General features: G+C 39.8%; 1 protein-coding gene across 2 annotated transcripts in view; it reads right to left on the bottom strand.

Annotated features, from left to right (window-relative positions):
• WDR70 (WD repeat domain 70) overlaps positions 1-21,064 on the bottom strand; it is a 265,120-nt gene that overhangs the window by 18,336 nt on the left and 225,720 nt on the right. For both annotated transcript variants that reach the window (XM_006139468.4, XM_006139470.4), the window contains exons 12-13: positions 13,214-13,298; positions 11,062-11,200 (exon numbers count right to left, since the gene is read on the bottom strand). In XM_006139468.4, the coding sequence (XP_006139530.2) occupies positions 11,062-11,200; positions 13,214-13,298 (224 nt within the window). The remainder of the gene's footprint in view (positions 1-11,061; positions 11,201-13,213; positions 13,299-21,064) is intronic.

Consider the following 21,064-nt stretch of genomic DNA (forward strand, 5'->3'; position numbering starts at 1 on the left):
TACCCCTCTGAGACATATTTAATGTGGTTTACTGGAATTTCATGGAAAATTTTCTTCAATGTAAAATTTGAAACAAACTGACAAAAGCAGGAAACTAAAAGCAAAGCCCTATTCTTCAAGTTAAAAATATTCAGTAAGGGCCCAGTCCTGAAAAGATTTATATGGGTTTAGTTTTACAGAGAGTTCAACTGACTCAGATGACAGGAGTACATCTTTTCAGAATTGGGCCTTTAGTTTGTATTAATAAGAGTTCACTTTGAAGGTATGTTTTAGTGGAGTCTTTCCTCTCACTCGCCCACCTCCAAAATATTACACTTTCTTGAAAACAATTTTATACCCTTAAATAATACATTTAAAACTTTGGAAATTAATGCTTAAGGCATTCAGTCAAGTCCCTCGATAGCACAAAATCTTTTAATCCTGACTCTCCAGCCATCTGATTTACACTACTCACAACACTTACATTTAACTCCTACAGTTTGCATGCGTGTACACACACACACACACACACACACACACACACAAAAGCCCAACGATTTTAGGACATATAAAATCCCACTATGTGCCAACATATACCACAAGATTACTCATTACAAAACATCAACAGGAAGGATTGTGTCTGAGTGTACTAAACTGGATGCTCTGGGTTGCTGCAATGGTTGGGACTGTTCTAATTTTCACAGAGGAGCAAAATGATTTCTGACTACCTCCAGGGTGAAAAGGTGATGTAAATACACCTTTGCACCCCATACCTCCTGTATTGCACCAAGCTCAGAATCAGAGACTATAATGTTAAAAACCTTTTTCTGATTTTCCCAACCATCCTAGAATAAATGTTTCCTTGGATGAGATGTGGCTATGAAATTTCAGAAGGCATTCACATATTTCTTGGGGCACTGAGGGTGGCTAGAAAGTCAAACATCTAATTGGAGCTAGTTTTAATTTTGGATTAACTGTTGACACTATAAATTAAAATGCAAGGTTGTAAGATGTTTATTAGGGAACAATAATTAAGGTCTGTATGCACAGAGGGGAACAAAACTACAAAGAAATCATGGTCTAGTTAGATAAGAAAGGGTATGTCTACACAGTAAAGTTATTTCGAAATAACAGCCGTTATTTCAAAATAACTTTACTAGCGTCTACACGGCCAAACTGCTATTTCGAAATTAATTCGAAATAGCGGAGCGCTTATTTCAAATTTGGTATACCTCATTCCATGAGGAATAATGCCAAATTCGAAATAGCTATTTCAAAATAAGTCCTGTATAGATACTTATTTTGAAATAGGAGGCCTCCAGCCTTCCCAGGATGCCCTGGTGGCCATTCTAGCCTCAACCAAGAACACTGATCATTCTCAATGCCCACAAAACGGATATTAGACAGGATCAGAAAGAAAAAACAGTTTCTTGCCATTTCAACCATAAAGGACACTGTCTCAATGACTTAATTACCTGCATCCTGCTTCAGAAGCCTTTTTAAATCTGCACTTGAAAGGGAATCCTCTGAACTGTCATTCATGCTAAAATTCGACACTCTACGCGTGGGTCTCAACAAAGACCCCATTACAAAGATAGCTTCCCCAATTATCACCTCTAATACCATTAGCTCACAGACATTTACCTTTCCCTACCTCTAATACCATTAGCTCACAGACATTTACCTTCCCCCCCCCCCCCCCCTTCGCATACCCCTTCTGTTCTGAAATTTGATTTGTCTTTTTCATATGTGCTCTTTTTTTTAATTGTATCCTTTGGTATATATGGTAGTGACTATTTTCTTCCACTATTTGATCTGATGAAGTGGGTCTGGCCCATGAAAGCTCATCATCTAATAAACCATCTTGTTAGTCTTTAAAGTGCTACATAGTCCTGTATTTTGTTTCAGCTACACCAGACTAACACGGCTACATTTCTATTACTATTCTATTTTGAAATAACGCTGTAGTGTAGACGTACCCTAAGAGAAAAAGCAGATACAGGCAGTGAGCCCCTTTCATCCCCTCCCTTAGCCACTTTCCTCCCTCTGCAAAATATCTGCATGCCCAACAGCTGCATTTATTAGTATGCTCCCATCCAAGAACAGCAGAAGACCAGCATTAAGAAATCACAGAAAGTTAATGCTGCTTGTGACGATATTAATTTCCACTACACATTGTGTAATCTCTCTTTATTGGTGTTTTAGAGTAGAGTGTTGAGATAGACGCCAATGGCAGATCTACCATGCTGCTATGGCTAGGAAGGGGTGGTCTGTCCCCCACTTTTCCTACAGACCAGAGGAGGGAGAGAATGCAGATTCCATGGCTCTTAGAGAACAGCTGTATTTTTAATTAGCTTTCTTCCCTCCTTCCACGACAGGGGCTTATGAGCTGATGACAGTTACAGAGCGTCCCCACTATAAGTCACCCCGTTACACATCCATTCCGCACTAAAGTCGTTGATTCTTGTAGGAGCTGATGCATTATAAGTCCTCCTAGTCCCCTTCCTTAAGTTGCGGAAAAAAACCCAAACCCACAATTTGTGCAAATGGAAGTCAGCCGTGGGAAAAAAATCCCCACTTTAAATTGTTTCACTCTAAGTCCAAGTCTTTTGGAACGTATCTTGGATTTATAGCGAAGACGGCTTGTATTCCAAAATATATTGTATGCAAAACTGAAAAAGTTCAAAATTTCTTTTAAAACTAATCTGGTAGTAACAGCATTACTACATCTCAAATTTTTATACTAGACATTTTTCATTATAATCAGCACATACCTTATTAATTCTTATTTAAATTGTTGCTCACTGTCTACTTTGCATTCCATTCACTAGTTAAAATGGTTGTACCATCTACTGTCAAACTTTCCTATTAATTCCAGATTGTTAGTTACTTGTCCTTTCATGTTTAAATAACAATTTGTCTAAAACGGAACACTGTTTTTTGTATAAAGTCTTTCGCTGCTCCGAGACTAATGGAATGTAATTCACTCCCTGTCCCATACAGGTAAAAGGATTGTTAGCACCAAAGCAATGTTAGCACCAAAATCACTGTTCCCTAACTATAAAGATATATACTGATCTATTTTCTGCTCAGGAGACAGAAATCTTCTAGTAGAATGGGACAAGAAAATATCATCTTAGGCCATTTGGTGAATTTCTGTCAACAAAGTTTACTAAAGTACAAGAAGCTCTTTTCCCCTTTCTCTAGCCTTGCAGAGAGGACAAGCCTTGAGAATGTCTTTCAGCTCCTTAGTTATGTGACATCAGCATCATAAAGCTCCTACCCCATTTAAAGAGTATAATTGCTTTACTTTTGGAGATTTGAAATTAGGGCAAAAAAGAGGAAAACTGTTTTTAGTATTATTGTGTCACGATAGAAATGGGAGACAACTGAGGAACATCTGTATCAGCTAGGTAAGACCAGACTTATTTTTCTACAGCTGAGATAGTAGTTGTTGCCACTAGAGGTAGAATCTAATCTAGAACATCTGAAGAACATTATTCTTTGGCTGACCATCCTTTTTAAGCTGTATACAAATTGGAGGCTTAACATGATTAAGAGTCACAAGATAAAGCCCTAATCATTTCCTACAGATGTCTACTTATCATGGGTGTGACTAAATTTCCAGCAGTCCCATATAGCTGGTATACAACCATCAGTCCAGGGACTTAGTGTTCTGTGTTATTATTTTCCTCTAATTTACCCCTAAATATCTTTTAAGAGCCCAGTAAACAATGGCAGTGTTGGTAATACTGCTAGACAATTTTGACCTCCCATGGTTTGGCAAATTCTCTTGTTTTCCACTAGTCAGGTCCCAAAGGTGCTAGACTAGTGAAGTTCAACCAATACAAGGGCCCAATTTTGCAGATGCTGGACCAGAGTAGGACTATAGGTCACTTTATCTATTTGTGAGTAGAGGAACTAAGGGTTCTGATCGGGAGCAAGTAGACGTCCTGCCATGATTTTAAAATGCCTGCATATATACCTTACATATTTACAAATTCTTAGTTCTAATTCAGCAAGAATTTATTGTTGAATAAGCTTTATTCTTAGTCCCAGTTTCTTCATGGTGGCATGATGTTCAGAAATATGAACAACAGCATTTAGTCTTAGAAAGTATCTTAGGATTTTTACACACTACAGGTTGAACTTCTCTGATCTGGTATTCTCTGGTCCGGCAACACCCATGGTCCAGCATTATTTTAGTTAGCCGGATGTCCGCTTATCATGGACGTGGCCAAGAAGTTTGTTTGTCTGTGATCCCATGAAGTTTGTTTAAAGCACCAGTCCTGGCTCTCAGTGTTCTGTTCTGTAATTTAGCTCTAATTTATCCCTAAATCAGAGCTGCTTCTAAGAGCCCAGTGCAGGGGAAATGTTGGTAATGTTCCTAGACAATATTAACCTACCATAGTCCAGCAAATTCTCTGATTTGGCATTGGTAAGAACCAGAGGGTACCAGTCTAGAGAGGTTCAACCTCTACTGCTTATATTGGCATAACTTATGATGCTCAGGAGTTTGAATAAACCATAGAATCATAGAATAATAGGACTGGAAGGGACCTCAAGAGGTCATCGAGTCCAGCCCCCCGCCCTCAAGGCAGGACCAAGCTCCGTCTACACCATCCCTGACAGATGTCTATCTAACCTGTTCTTAAATATCTCCAGAGAGGGAGATTCCACCACCTCCCTTGGCCACCTCCCTTCCAATATTTGACTACCCTGACAGTTAGGAATTTTTTCCTAATGTCCAATCTAAACCTCCCCTGCTGCACTTTAAGCCCATTACTCCTTGTCCTGTCCTCAGAAACCAAGAGGAACAAATTTTCTCCTTCCTCCTTGTGACACCCTTTTAGATATTTGAAAACCGCTATCATGTCCCCCCTTAATCTTCTTTTTTCCAAACTAAACAAGCCCAGTTCATGAAGCCTGGCTTCATAGGTCATGTTCTCTAAACCTTTGCCCCATAGCAATGTAAATTACCTTAACCCAAGTGCCAGTGTGGACAGTGCTATGTCAGCAAGAGCGTTTCTCTCGCTAATACAACTATCATCTCTCAAAGAAGTGGTTTTATTATGCGCATGGGATAGCTCTCCCACTGGCACAGAGCATCTTCTCCAGATGCACTACAATGCATCTGCACCACTATAGTGCTTGTAGTGCAGAGTAGCTCTTAAAAGAAATTGTAGATGCATTAAAATGCATATGTCAAAACAAAGAGGCAAACACACTGCTGACCCATTAGTAAAACCAAATAGTTTCATTCTAGCAGCTTTGAAGCAATAATGCACTTTCCCATGAAAACTTAAAAGAAGAGGTGAAAAAAAGGTTTGGTTGGTATGATGGAAAGGAATGTCAGGCACTACTTTAATCAGACATTCCCATTCAATTTATTCCCATTACCCACATGGTTCATTTACAGGCCAAATGCACTGGCTATTTACCAAGCAGGTTTAAGATTAAGTTTACTGCCCATTAGCATTTCTGAATTATCTATGTATATTGTTGGAATGCAATAAAAACATGGAAGCAAAACAAAACAGCTATAAAAACTGTACTATCTGCATAGTTTAAACTTTCTACACAGTAGTGTTATTATATTTTTCTTCCCAATACATACACTTTACCACCAGAGCTGGTTTATAATTGTGCTTAATAAATCACTTTATTTTCTTTTCATTATTGAAATAAATGGCTAGTGATGCATGTTTTCCTTAAGAATTTGGATTAACTCCTGCTTCAAGCCACCAAGACTACGTGCATGAGCCTGTTGAACAGATGTGGTCCTTCTTCACCAACTAATATATATTTGTGTACTGACACTCTCTCTTTTACCACATTTTTTCTATATAACTACCTACCTGTACAGAGAAAGAGAGAGAACGAGACAAACTGCTTCAAGCAACAGTAAAAATGGTTACTAACTTTTCTGTAACTTGTTTTTCTAAGATGTGTTAAATGTGTCCATTCTACTACAGGGTAACAGAGTGCCCTCTGCTGTTTCATGCATTACACACAGGCTTGCAGGGCCACGCTGCCCCAATTACCCTCAGTTCATTCCTAGCATACAGAGTTTAATAGAGAGGAAAAGGTGGGTGGATCATGGAATGAACATGTGCAACACATCTTGAAGAACAGCAGTTACAAAAAAGTTAGTAACCATTTTTTTCTTTTTCAAATGATTACACATGTCCATTCTACCATTGATGACTCACAAGTAGTTCCAACTAAAAGTGGGTTCAGACACTATTCGAACTTCACCAGTTTTCCAAAGGGTGGAGACTTCAGTGTCTGGTCAGTTATGGATGTCAGATCCAAAGTTATGGATGTGGATCCAAAGATGGCCTCAGAGGCAGAGGCCCCGTGATTGCATAGTGTTCTTAAAAGTGTGGGAGATTCTTACCAACAACCACAGGACATACCACATTAATACCAACCCTGGAACTTTCCCTTGCAACAAACCCCATTGCTAACTTTGTCCACATATTTACTCTGGTGACACCATCACTAGACCTAACCATGTCAGTTATATGATCAAGAACACATATTCCTGTTGATCCAGAAATATAATTTATGCCATCATGTGCCAACAGTGTCCTTCTGCTATGTATATTGGACAGACTTCTCAGACACTTCGCCAAAGAATTAATGCCCACAAATCAGACATCAGACATCTTCATAAGGAAAAACCAGTTGCTTTTCATTTTAACCTACCTTGACATACTCTTAATGACCTTACTACACGCAGCTTACTTCAAAGAGACTTTAACACCAGATTACAGAGGGAAACTTCAGAACTTTCATTCATGCTTAAATTTGACACTTTACGAATGGGTCTTAACAAAGATGCTAATTACCTTAACCATTACAAAGATAGCTTCCCCACTTATCACCCTTGATTAGCCATTCATTGACTCAAATAGCTATTCCCTCCCATCCTCCCTCTCCCTCACCCCACCTTTTGTACTAAATCTGATTTGTTAGTTTAATAATGTCTTCACTTTTTTCATTGTATTCCTTTGGTATATATGTTCATGCCAATTCTCTTCCAGAATATGATCTGAGGTCTGGCCCACGAAAGCTCATCACCTATTAAACCATCTTGTTAGTCTTTAAAATGATACATAATTTTTCCTTTTGTTTTAGCAAGATCAGACTAACACGGCTACATCTCTATTACTATTCAATTGATTCATGTGAAACAGGAAGGTTATTTTTGGATGTAACCTAAGCATAACTTTGTCTGAAAGGAATACTGTGTAAGAGGGATGCACCACATCGAGGGCTGGAACCACACAAAACAACACATTTTTAAAACATATTTATGAACTAACAAAGGCTACTATTTGCAGGATTTGCTTAAAGACTTGCAGAAACAAAGACATGGAGTTCCACCAACCACTATAGATGGGAGGAAGGAATTGAGGAAGGTTGGGGCAGCTCAGCCATTTATGCCTGAGTATGGTGTGTGTGGAAGCAGAGGGCACCTGTGTGGCCCCTGATGGAAACCGCTAAGGGAAATCTCTATGACAACTGTGCCTAAAGTGAAATGGACATGTTTAATCACTCTAAGAACATGTCCATCTTCAATTACAATAAGTGTTCTATTTACATTTTAAGTGACCATAGAGAAAAAAAAACCCATGAAATCTTTTAGAAGCAAGCACATAAATAATTTGTACCAAACTGCTGAAAGAATCTTTTTGTAAACCACATACAAGATATTAATCTCTTTGTAAGTCAGTGATCTTTCCAGCAAACAGTATGAACAATTTGTAAACTGCAAAAACTCTGTTTGCCCTTAAAATCCATTCATTTTTCAACTTTCCTCGATTTGTTTACACTTTACCTTACATTGCAATTTGAGAAAAACAAGAAAAAGAAAATACTAATGAAAAAGCTGAATTGTGCAAGAAACTGAAATGCACTGAGAAAACAGGTTAATTTTATTTTATTACAGCTTTTTAAATAAATTATCCTTTTCTTTTTAGATGAATGCTAATATGTTGAACAGTGTTTTTCTTAGATGTGCAATGAAGTTGGATTCTAGACAGACCAATTTCAGAAGTATTATTAGTACTGGCCAATAGAAAATTATGTCATGAGACTAGTTTTTGTAAATCTTAATTCTTCATTTAGTAATTCCATTGCTGCTCCATTTCATCCACTGATTATCAATCTTAAATTTTAAAGGTACAAATTAGGAAAAGTAGAAGTACTAAAGGTTATGGACAAAAGTCTCTTATTACGGTTTTTAAAAAAGAATTTTTAAATACTCTCGGGTCTCAGCACCTTAGAAGAGATGGGCAAAAATCCTCTCGACACTTCTCACGTATTTGGTCCTCTGAGGCAACAGTAGTTCACCCCCCTCTCAATTCTGAAAACAGCTGTCAGTGCCCCAGTACCGTCTAGAAAGACATCTTGCTTCAGCGCCTCGACAAGTGAGAAGTAGATCATTCCCCAAATTGCAAGCATTTGGACATTTCCAGTAATTCTAAAGAACTGTTATGTTAGGACAAGACTATCAACCAAAACAAAAGTCAGTAATTAAAAAAGCTATTTCCCTTCCTAACTCAGAGAACTTGGATGGGTGAGTAGAAATACAATTAAACGACATTTTCAGAGAAACAGATTAATAGATGAGGAATTACTCTACTATAAAAGACATCATACTGACTGGATTACCACTCAAGATGAGTCTCTACAAATCTCTTCTGACTGCAATTATAAAATGAGCCTCTCTCCACCTGCCAGGAGGAGATGCAGCCATTATGACCAGTTCCCAGCTCTCACTCCTGTGTAGGGATGTTAAATAATGGTTAATTTAATAGTTGATTAACCTCATGAATTCTTATTGGTTACTAGTCTATTCTATAGTCTAGTGGGGCTGGCAGCCAGTGCACTCCGACGCCTCTCCCAAGGAGCCCCCATTACTTCATGCTGCTGCCTCAAGGTATGTCTACACTACCATCCTAGTTCGAACTAGGGTGGTATGTAGGCAACCGGAGTTGCAAATGAAGCCTGGGATTTGAATTTCCCGGGCTTCATTTGCATAAAGCCTGGCGCCGCCATTTTTAAATGTCCGTTAGTGCGGACTCCGTGCCGCGCGGCTACACACGGCACGGACTAGGTAGTTCGGACTAGGCTTCCTAGGGTGGTAGTGTAGACATACCCTCAGTGAAGACTGATACGTTTCAACAGGTGGGTCAATAGGAGGTTCTCATGTCATAAAAGGGGAATCAATGAGCTGACTTAGTAAGCCCAGTAAGACATTTAATTGGCCACCTGATATTCTGCCTCATCAGCTATAGTGGATGCTTCATATTTGATGCACAGACATCCACATCTCTGCTCCTCTCCCTGACTTCTACAATCTACATGTGGCAGTTTTATCCCCCGCCCCACCATGCTTTATGAAATTGACTTATGGACACAACTATGTACATCTCAAAGATTCTTTGGACAAAATACCTCATGTAACCTATTAATTTTAATATCTCAGTCTGCTGGATCTGTAGATCTTATTTTGGTGCCTGTATTGTTCTTGTGCATAAAGTTAGATATATGGAGTACGGAATGGTTTATGGTTTTCAATGTGCAAATCAAAGCCATCAAGGATGTTTCCTTCAATGTCTGAGTGATCACCTATAAACAGCCCTGTTTGTCCTTTAAGTCTTAGCAGTGGTTGGTCTTAGGAAGTCATGTGACTGCCAGAGGCTGACCAGGTAATTTTCCATGAAAGCAGAGAATGTAACACTGAGAATTCCCACCTGAAAGGGAGGCTATTTAAGATGCAAAGTTTTTCAGTTCTTTGTCTTTGGCTGGCATGGCACTCCCAAGGGCATGAACCAGAGATGCCAGGGAACTTAGCTGGAGGCTTAGCTGGAATAAGAACAGTTTTAGGGTGAGTTTGTAATAAACTTTAGTATGTCTAAAAATTAGGTTTGCGTTCGTTATTTAAAATTTGTAATTCACTTTGCTCTGCCTGTTTTCGCTTTCAACCTCTTAAATCCTACTTCTTGTACTTAATAAAATCACTTGTATTTACCATCAAGCCTGGTTAAATAATTGTTTCCTGGGGGGAGTAATAAGTGTGTACATCCACTTTTCATTGTTAAAGGGGGCTTATCTAATAATTCATTTGGGGTTCTGATCCCATTTGGGGAGTTGTTTCCCTGGAAGCTGGCTCCAAATCTGCATTTTCCTCAGACCTGAAGTGTTTCAGTGCCCATATTGCTCCTCAGAGGGACGGTAAGCTCAGCTCTGTGCCTTGGCTGGGGGAGACCAGGTGAGCTAGCCCAGCAGGACAGGGTGGTGAGAAGCCCCAGAAAGCAAAGAGGTGAGTGTCAGTGGCTTTGTCAACAGTCCGGGACACACTCCCAAAGGGTTTTCTATGACTGCACTCCATCACACTACCTTCTTGCCGGCAATTGCTTTATATGACATAGTCTCCACTATTGTATTAAGAAATAGTTGGGCTGTTCAAGTCATACCGTCTTGTATTACAGGTTCAAGCATCTTAGGACTGCATATTTCCGCTAACAAAGGGTATTACTTGTTCAAGGGTGTCAGATTGGTGACTTACATTTTAACAGAAGAGTGTGAGGGGTTCTACAGTTACTCATAGCACTGATACCTCCAACTATTGGGGTCAAATACGAGTTCCCCTCCCCAAAAGAGCTAAATCTTTTAACATGAAAACTGGTAGATTCAATGGCACAGACACGTGTCAGAATTTTAGAACTTCTTCATGGTTTCAAATCTGGAGAGTGTATGAAATAAGTTCCTTCGGAAGCACATTTAGTAGAGGCGTGGCTATCAAAGTAGACACTTTCCTTCCGTTTCAAAGACATCCAACATTTAAATGAATAAATAAAGGATGGTTTTTTCCAGAGAATTTTACATCATCTTCATTCAGGAATGCCTTCAAAAATGGGATTAAGGTTATGTGAATGTTAATGGGAATTATAGGCACATAAAAGGGAGATGTGCTACATTATTTTTCATGCATGAAATGCAAAAAATAAGATCACTTGATATAATTTACATTTTGAATTTATCATATAAGAAAAATAAAATACATACAGCATCTGTGACTTCTATTTCATACATCTTCTGGAATGTCTCCCGTTCAAAAAAAATAAGCTTTCCATTGCCACCGCCTTTCTTAACAGAGGTCCCCGTGACAACTAGCTTATCATCTGGACTGAAACAGCAATCTGTCCTATTGATCAAATAAATCATCATCACAATGAGCATATCTGTATGATGTTTATGGGAACATCATTTCAAATACAGTTAAACAAATCTTCAAAGCAATCCCTTTTATCTGTTACAGTTAATACAGAAGGTTTTTAAAACCTATTGCCAAAGGCTTTACTACATCTGACAACTAAAATCATACATACAAGTAAATCTGTGTACAAAACATCCAAATTTGGCATTTCTAACAGAAGTCTTGTCAAAATTTCAGCACAGAAAGCAAACCATCAGCAGTTTCCAAATTAATGAATAAATAAAGGAGTCAGAAATCTGTTTGGAAATATCTACCACATGAATTCCAAATGCAATTAGGGATGCAAATGGGTAAGGGTGATGCTTACAAGGTAACAGTTACTGGTTCCCTGAGAGTAGCTCCCCGTCTGTTGCTGCCATAGGCAGAGTGCTGCTCCAGCCCCACTAGGCCCCCATGCAGGGCCAGGAGCCAGGATCTGGGAGCCAGTGGCCAGCCACTTGCAGTTAACTGATTAATAGAGATTTTACATCCCTAACAGCAATTGAAAAACCTAGGAACTAAAATCCAGCTCAGCAGAGCCTGGAACAGTTGACATTCACACACTACCACCAGAAGGCCATACAGAGGCACAATCAGGGAGCCCTGTAGAGATTAGGCACCACATGAAGCTCCATCTAAGAGATGCAGAGTGAAAGTTCCATGCAGCCCTCTGATGGGTCAAGCCAGTGACCCTACTTAACTCAGAGATTACCTCAGGAAGTTGTCTGGGCAGCCACATAGACTTTGGTTTGCAGCAAAGCCAGACTTTGTCTCATCCTCTGTTCTCCAGTCTCTGACTCCAGCTTGACTTCGACCTTGATTCCTACTTTTTGATTCTAGCTTGGTATTCCCTTCAACTTCATCGACTTCAGTGCGACACTGACCCTGCTTCTTGATTCTAATTTGATACTACTTCCAATTTCCGGTGTCCAAACCTGGCCTGACTTTGACCCTGACTTTTGTTAATGGTCTCTGGCCATGCATTTATTCCAAACCCTGTCAGGTGACTCCCATCCCTGATGGGTAGGCCTCCACTCAGTCATACCTTCCAGGCCAGATGACCTACACCCTGGTCACTTACAATAGATGTACAAAACTGTTTTATATCATACTCCTTCCTTTTGTTCAATGCTAGAAACAAGGAAAGAAGTCCAAGTCCAAAACTGAGCCTGTTTTTGGCTTATTTCCTAGCTTTCATTTGAAAATTATAAAACTCTTCCTTGAGAGTTGTAACTGACTGAGCCTACAGGCCTCCCTTCCCCAGGGACCCTGGGCTGCAGCTACGCATGCTGCCATTCCCTCTCTGCCCCCACGGCCTGGAACTGTGTGCATCATTGCTTGAGGCATTTGCATGTAGGGAATCACAGCCAATGGGAGTGATGGCAGCAGTGTCTGCAGGTGAAAGGTAGTGCAGAGCTACCAGCTCCCCATCGGGAGCTACACCAGGTAAGTACCCCAATTCCCTACCCCCTCCACACTCCCCTAGATGCTGCATCCCCACCCCACTACTGTACCTTACCTCCCTTCCAGACCCTACTCCCCCAGTCTGCTCCTAAACCCTACCTCCAAAACAGACCTCCACCCCACACCTTGGCAGACTCCTCCTACATAATGAACCCCTCATTTTTCGTTCCATCCCAGAGTCTAGGGGGCTCTACAAAATCTACTGGTCCCAGGCCCCCAGAAGAGTTAATCCAGCCCTTTTTGGGGAAGGAAGCAAAACACTCATACAGAGTGAACTATGTGATGACAGCAATCACATTACCTGCACAATTCCCATAGTTTTGGAGGTGGCTGGATTTAGTTAGGAGGCAATAAAACACATGAAAAGAAAACTGAAAGGTGGGGGGACACAAAGGAGCAGCGACCCATTTTTCCCTCCTACCTTCCACTACAGCAGTCCCTCCTTGGCTGTTTCTGCAGCCCCTTCTATTTGCTGGAATAAATGAATAAAGTACTTACATTGGGAAGAAGCTGGACAGACCTTCAACTGAGTTTAGAGGTTTCTTAAATTGTCTGATATCCCATGTTTTTAATGTATCATCTCCTATGAAACAAACAAAAGTTAGCACATAAGAGTAAAGAATTACGTATTTGTAGGAACTTTATTTTTGTCCAGCATCCAAAAGCTAAATAAATCAATAAAAGAAAAGCAGAAAAAAATCCCAGCATGGTTAAAGGGGAGGGAATGCTACATGAAAAAATGGTTGTGGGCTTAAAGTTCAATGATGAGAAATATCACATGTAGCGTTCCTTATTGTATGCTTCAATGAGACTCTCATGGACATTTCGTCAGTGACAGAAACCTCCCAACATCCACTTTATGACTTTTAGCAGTTTCTAGAAAAACAGAAACACCTTAAACACTAATCCTTCCTGTACTTATGGGGTTTTGGGGCTACAGGGATTTCTGTGGGGGGAGGAGGGTGGGTTATAAACTTAATTTTTACTGAATTTTCAGAAGCTAAATCACAAAGGTTAAAATGAAAGGAACGGTTCAAAAGTTACCTAAGATACATAGAGCCAGATTACAACTCATTCTATATGAGTTCAAAGGAGGAAGAGAGAGCACTAGGCCCTCTTCCCTTTTCTTTCACAGACATATAAGGCTCATCTAGACTACGCTAGAGTGTCAAAAGAGTATATGCAAATTCCAGGGAATTCCAATCTCACTTTCGAAAGCAGAAACAAAATACAGGACTATGTAGCACTTTAAAGACTAACAAGATGGTTTATTAGATGATGAGCTTTCATGGGCCAGACCCACTTCCTTAGATCAAATAGTGGAAGAAAATAGTCACAGCCATATATACCAAAGGATACAATTAAAAAAAATTAACACCTATGAAAAGGACAAATCAAATTTCAGAACAGAAGGGGGATGCCTGTGAGTTAATGATATTAGAGGTGGGGAAGGGTAGATGTCTGTGAGTTAATAGTATTAGAGGTGATAATTGGGGAAGCTATCTTTGTAATGGGTAAGATAGCTGGGGTCTTTGTTCAACCCCCCCGCGGAGAGTGTCAAATTTTAGCATGAATGCCAGTTCAGAGGATTCCCTTTCAAGTGCAGATTTGAATGTCTTCTGAAGTAGGATGCAGGTGAGTAGGTCATTGAGACAGTGTCCTTTCTGGTTGAAATGGCAAGCATCTGTTTTTTCTTTGTGATACTGTCTAATGTCTGTTTTGTGGACATTGATTCTTTGGCAAAGTGTCTGAGATGTTTGTCCCATGTACATAGCAGACGGATACTCCCTTCTGTTCTGAAATGTGATTTGTCCTTTTCATATGTGTTCATTTTTTTAAATTGTATCCTTTGGTATATATGGTTGTGACTATTTTCTTCCACTATTTGATCTGAGGAAGTGGGTCTGGCCCACGAAAGCTCATCATCTAATAAACCATCTTGTTAGTCTTTAAAGTGCTACATAGTCCTGTATTTTGTTTCAGCTACACCAGACTAACACGGCTACATTTCTATCACTTTTCGAAAGCAGAGCTTTCGAAAGTGAAAGTAGTTTAGGTGCGAGTTTTTCAGCGAATCCCCCCTCCCTTTGTTGAAATGCCACATACACCTCATTTTTTGAGGAAGAGCAGCTTTTTGACAAGGGGAGGGGGGGCGGAAGTTTCACCAAACAAAGCCTAAACTTTCTGCTTTCAAAAGTGAGATTAGAAGATGATTTGCAAATTTCCACAGAATTTACTCATTCGACACTCTAGCGTAGTCTAGACGAGCCCATAGTTGCCAAGCATAGAGTGCAGGCATCAGTTACTCGACAGGGAGCAAAGAAAGGTAGACAAAGTAGGCACAACATCCAGCTCATTTTCTACACCAGTGAACTGACCAATTTCGGATGGTCACATTTCATAAGAATGTAAGAACATAAGAATGGCCGTACTGGGTCAGACCAAAGGTCCATCTAGCCCAGTATGCTATCTAGCTTCTCTTTAAACTGTATTATAGTCCTAGCCTTCACAGCCTCCTCTGGCAAGGAGTTCTACAGGTTGACTACACGCTGTGTGAAGAAGAACTTTCTTGTATTAGTTTTAAACCTGCTACCCATTAATTTCATTTGGTGTTCTCTAGTTCTTCTATTTAGGGAACTAATAAATAACTTTTCTTTATCGGCCCTCTCCACACCACTCATGATTTTATATACCTCTATCATATCCCCCCTCAGTATCCTCTTTTCTAAACTGAAAAGTCCCAGTCGCTTTAACCTCTCCTCATATGGGACCAATTCCAAACCCCTAATCATTTTAGTTGCCCTTTTCTGAACCCTTTCCAAGGCCAAAATATCTTTTTTGAGGTGAGGAGACCACATCTGTACACAGTATTCAAGATGTGGGCGTACCATAGTTTCATACAAGGGCAGTAAGATATTCTGGGTCTTATTTTCTATCCCTTTCTTAATAATTCCTAGCATCCTATTTGCCTTTTTGACTGCCGCTGCACGCTGTGTGGAAGTTTTCAGAGAACTGTCCATGGTAACTCCAAGATCTCTTTCCTAATTTGTTGTAGCCAAATTAGCCCCCATCATACTGCACGTATAGTTGAGGTTATTTTTCCCGATGTGCATTACTTTACACTTATCCACATTTTGTTGCCCAATCACTCATTTTGGTGAGATCTTCTTGGAGTCCCTCACAGTCTGCTTCAGTCTTGACTATCCTAAACAGTTTGGTTTCATCTGCAAACTTTACCACCTCACTGCTTACCCCTTTCTCCAGATCATTTATGAATAAGTTGAACAGAATTGGTTCCAGAACTGACCCTTAGGGGACACCACTAGATACCCCTCTGCATTCTGAAAATGTACCATTTATTTCTACCCTTTGTTTCCTGTCTTTTAACCAGTTCTCAACCCATGAAAGGACCTTCCCTCTTATCCCATGACAATGTAATTTACACAAGAGCCTTTGGTGAGGACCTTGTCAAAGGCTTTCTGAAAATCTAAGTATACTGTATCTACTAGATCCCCCTTGTCTGCATGTTTGTTAACCCCTTCAAAGAACTCTAATAGATTAGTAAGACATGATTTCCCTTTAGAGAAACCATGTTGACTTTTGTCCAACAAATTATGTTCTTCTACATGCCTGACAATTTTATTCTTTACTATTGTTTCGACTAATTTGCCCTGTACTTAAGTTAGACTTACTGGTCTGTAATTGCCAGGATCACCTCTAGAGCCCTTTTTAAATATTGGTGTCACGTTAGCTATCTTCCAGTCATTAGGTACAGAAGCTGATTTAAAGAATAGGTTACAAACTACAGATAATAGTTCAGAAATTTCCCATTTGAGTTCTTTTAGAACCCTTGGACGAATGCCATCCGGTCCCGGTGATTTGTTAACAAAGTTTTTCTATTTGTTCCAAAACCTCCTCTAATGGCACTTCAATCCAGGACAGCTCCTCAGATTCATCACCCACAAAGGACAGTGCAGATTTGGGAATCTCCCTAACATCCTCAGCCATGAAGACTGAAGCAAAGAAATCATTTAGTTTCTCTGAAATGGTTTTATCATCCTTGATTGCTCCTTTTATATCTTGATCATCTAGGGGACCCACTGGTTTTTTAGCAGGCTTCCTGCTTCTAATGTACTTAAAAACATTTTGCTATTTCTTTTTGAGCTTTTGGCTAGCCGGTCCTCAAAATCTTGTTTTACTTTTCTTATGACGTTTTTACACTTGATTTGACAGTGTTTATATTCCTTTCTATTTATCTCACTAAGATTTGACTTCCACTTCTTGAAAGATGCCCTTTTGCCCCTCACTACATCTTTTATATGGTGGTTAAGCCACGATGACTCTTTTTTAGGTCTCTTACTATGTTTTTTAATTTGGGGTATACATTTAAGTTGGGCCTCTATTATGGTGTCTTTAAAAAATGTCCATGCAGCTTGCAGGGATTTGGCTCTAGTCACTGTGCCTTTTAATTTCTGTTTAACTAACCTCCTCATTTTTGTGTAATTCCCCTTTTTGAAATTAAATGCCAGAGTGCTGGACTGCGGAGGTGTTCTTCCCACCACAGGAATGTTAAATGTTATTATATTATGGTCACTATTACAAAGTGGTCCTGTAATTGTTATATCTTGGACCTGATCCTGAACTCCACTCAGGACTAAATCGAGAATTGCCTCTCCCCTTGTGGGTTCCTGTACCAGCTGCTCCAAGAAGCAATCATTTAAGCCATTGAGAAATTTTCTCTCTGCTTCTCTTCCTGAGGTGACATGTACCCAGTCAATATGGGGATAATTAAAATCCCCCATTATTATAGATTTTTTAATTTTGGTAGCCTCTCTAATCTCCCTCAGCATTTCAATGTCAATATCTCTGTCCTGGTCAGGTGGTTGATAATATATCCCCATTGCTAAATTCTTATTATTGGAACATGGAATTACTATCCATAATGATTCTATTGAACATGTTGATTCATTTAAGATTTTTATTTCATTTGATTCTACATTATCTTTCACATACAGTGCCACTCCGCCACATCATTTATAGTAGCTGCCACGTGTCTTTGATAAATGTGGTATGAATCAGTAGGTCAATCAAAATGATGCTATTTATTCCCTTTTAGTAGTTGTTACACCATATAAACTACATGTTAAAAGAGATTAGTTACCTGTAATTCTTGTGTGTAGAGACATGTGCATACCTATGGATGAATACTCTGGGGGCCATATTTCCAGCATGAGATGAGGAAGAAATTCACTCAGTCTACAATTTTTAGTCTCTGAGGCACCAACAGATGCCTCCATATTACACAAGTTTCACTCAGGCAACTAGCTGACCTCTCTGCATTCCAGGTCAGTGCCTTACAAAGGTGAGAAGAGGAACTTGCAAATAAAAGTCAATTTTAAAGTACAAGACTAAGTCTAGATAACAAATGATAGAATTTCATTGAATTCTGATGGGGGGCAGGTTAGGTGAATGAAGACAGCAGTGTGTGTGTGTATATGTGTAAATAAAATATGGGAAGTACTAAGATACCTCTTTAACATGAACGCTTGTTGAAAGGATATAAATATTTTGACGAAGAATAAATCTGTTGGTTGGGAAGGCAGAGTGGGAGGGGGAACAGAAGGGAGAAGCAAGGATTTTGAATCCCTTATCTTGGGAATGTCTGTTTATTTGAGTTTTCTAATAGTAAACATTCCAGCACTACCAAAGTGTTTACTTCTGTAACATGAAACACAATAATTATTGTCTAAAATATTCTAAAACTAAAGCACTGGTGCTCTGTTAATGTGTTCAAAGAATAATGTTTGGTTGTTTTGCAAATTTCTTGAATAGGAATAGATATGAGGTTAGTATCCAAGGCTGCACTGTCCCTAATGGAATGAGCTTTGACATGATCTTTAAGCTCCACACCCGCCAGGCTGTAACATATGCAATCAGACAGTCTAGACATAGTTCTCTTGCCAACAGCAAAATCTGTACTGGTGTGAAAAGAAAGACAAGACTAGAAAGATTTTTGCAGGGCCTTGATCAGCTCCAGATAAATGTCCAATGCAATTTTCATATTCAATTTGTGGCGAGATCCCTGTTGGGATGGGCATTAAGAAATGAGGGAGAAATGTTATTAGAATGACTTGGTCATTAAGACAGAATTCTTTTGAGTAAATTTAGGATGCATCCATAACCTTATCAATGAAAATGTATTATTAATGTAGCTCAAACAGTGAGATGCCCCAAACTCACAGTTGAAGCTGTAGTCGCTGCCACCTAAAAAAATACTGTATTATTATCCCCCCATACCAGGGTTTATTTAATAACGCTTTTTAAATACATCAGTTCCTATTAGGCTGGAGCAACACTGGTCTATATTTAACTAATTCATGACAGTCTAAAATAACAGAGATGAAACCGTACAGAATAAGTTTTTAAATTTAACCTCAAACAAATAAAGAAGGCAGTCAAGTTTTTAAATGGACATTCAGTAGAGTTCACATTAGGCCTGAGCATACCATAGCACAGTTTTTTCCCCCTCCACTTAAAGTTGTTAGTCCTTATGGCACATTTCTCCTGAGAAGCAGGGATGATTTTATATACCAGTACTTGCTGAAAAACACAAAGCCTCCAATTCTATCTTCTTTCATGACAATAAGCAGCACAAGGATCCCAGTATGGGAGTTCAAACAAGTGCCCGGATCCTTGTAATTATTTGTGGCCAGACTTTTAGCAGCATGATGGGATCAGCCCCTGCCTCTCCTACTAGGGTTTGGACCCAAAGTTGTCAGAGTTAACAGAGCTACCAATATAATGTCTTTATTTCTGTTGAGCCAAGATTTGCAAACAGCATTTAGTCAAGGCATAACCAACATGCTGACTGGACAGGAGAAAATGCTGATTAGGAAGACGTTAGAAAGTATAGGTATATGATGGAGATACCGTGAAGCAAGAGTTCCACCATAAATTGGAAAGTGAACCATGTAATAATCTCCAGAGAGCTCTACTACTGACAAGAGCTAGGAGAGCAACTGACCTAAAAATGTGCGCCCCAGTCTAAATCACAACATGAGTGTGCCATATGACTCCCCTAAAAAGTTCAACAATTTTGAGCTGTGACCACTTCCCACAAGTTTCATGCTGAATGCACAGAAGCAAGAATGATCACTGAATCATCACAAAGATCACTGGAAAAGACTGGTTTTTCTGTACTAACAGCAAAGTTTACAGAATGAGAGAAAATTATTTAACATACCCAGGAAAGCTATTTACATAATAAGGTTAACATAAAAGAACATCATAATATTGAATGTATGAAAACAAAAACATATCTTTAACACTGCCTAGATATTTTCTAACTCTTACATGTGTGACAAATGGAAGGAAAGTGCTGTGAGTATCCAGGCACAGCGCGCATCATAATCACTCAGTGAAGGTCCATTTTCTCTTTAGCTATTCAAGGGCTTTGATGCTGTTGCATCCTTATCATGTACATCACTTCAAAGAGGGCAAGGTCACAGCCATATACTTCTGCAGTAATAATTTATTTAAAACACAACAGAGTCTAATAGATCTAATAGAGCTAATAGATCTCCCCTTCTCCCAGAAACAGCTCAAAGGCTGGGGGAATCAGGGGTAATGGAGGAGCTGAGGGAGAGGAAAATAATTGCTGGAAAGGAGCCTGGGTGTGAACTTAGAGGGTTGATGAGTGTGGTTAGGAAAAGTATGGAACAGGTTTTTTTAGAAGTTGGGGAGGGACTGTGAAGAAGCTTCTTCCATGCAGACTTTGGCTGACCCCTTGCCTCTTCCATTCAGTCAGATACATCTCCCCTGTCCCCATGTGCACTATCACATGTCCTTGAACACCCTTTACATGTGTCCCTCCACCTCCACTCAGGCGCCTACTCCCCCATATCACAGTGGCACTGTACCCCTCCATACATTTCTGTGCCCCGGCAACCACCACCTTACCCCTGAAGCTCTGCATCCTGTCCCTTGCCCCTGCCCATGTGGCCCTGCATCTTCACTCCCATTCAACCCCTAGTCTGTCTTCTTCCACTAGACCTTAAGTGCCGCTGTCTAATCCTCCAGCACCACATGCTGTCTGTCTCCTCTATAGCCCCTGTTTCCTGACTTGGCCTGACAGACACTGTGAAGAAGGCAAGCTCTTTTTCCTCCCTAGCTGTCTGGGAGTCACTACTATGTTCTGCCACAACACACTCTCAATGGGCAAAAAGAGGAACTGCAGAGGCTATTTTCTGCTGGAGGCGGCTGTTGTGTTCTAGCATCACTGTAGCCTCTGGTGGGTAAAATGCAGAACTGCAGCAACTTTTCAACAGCAGCTTTGTTCTGTGCAAAATA

The sequence above is a fragment of the Pelodiscus sinensis genome, chromosome 6 (genome assembly GCF_049634645.1).
Source record: "Pelodiscus sinensis isolate JC-2024 chromosome 6, ASM4963464v1, whole genome shotgun sequence".
NCBI lineage: Eukaryota > Metazoa > Chordata > Testudines > Trionychidae > Pelodiscus > Pelodiscus sinensis.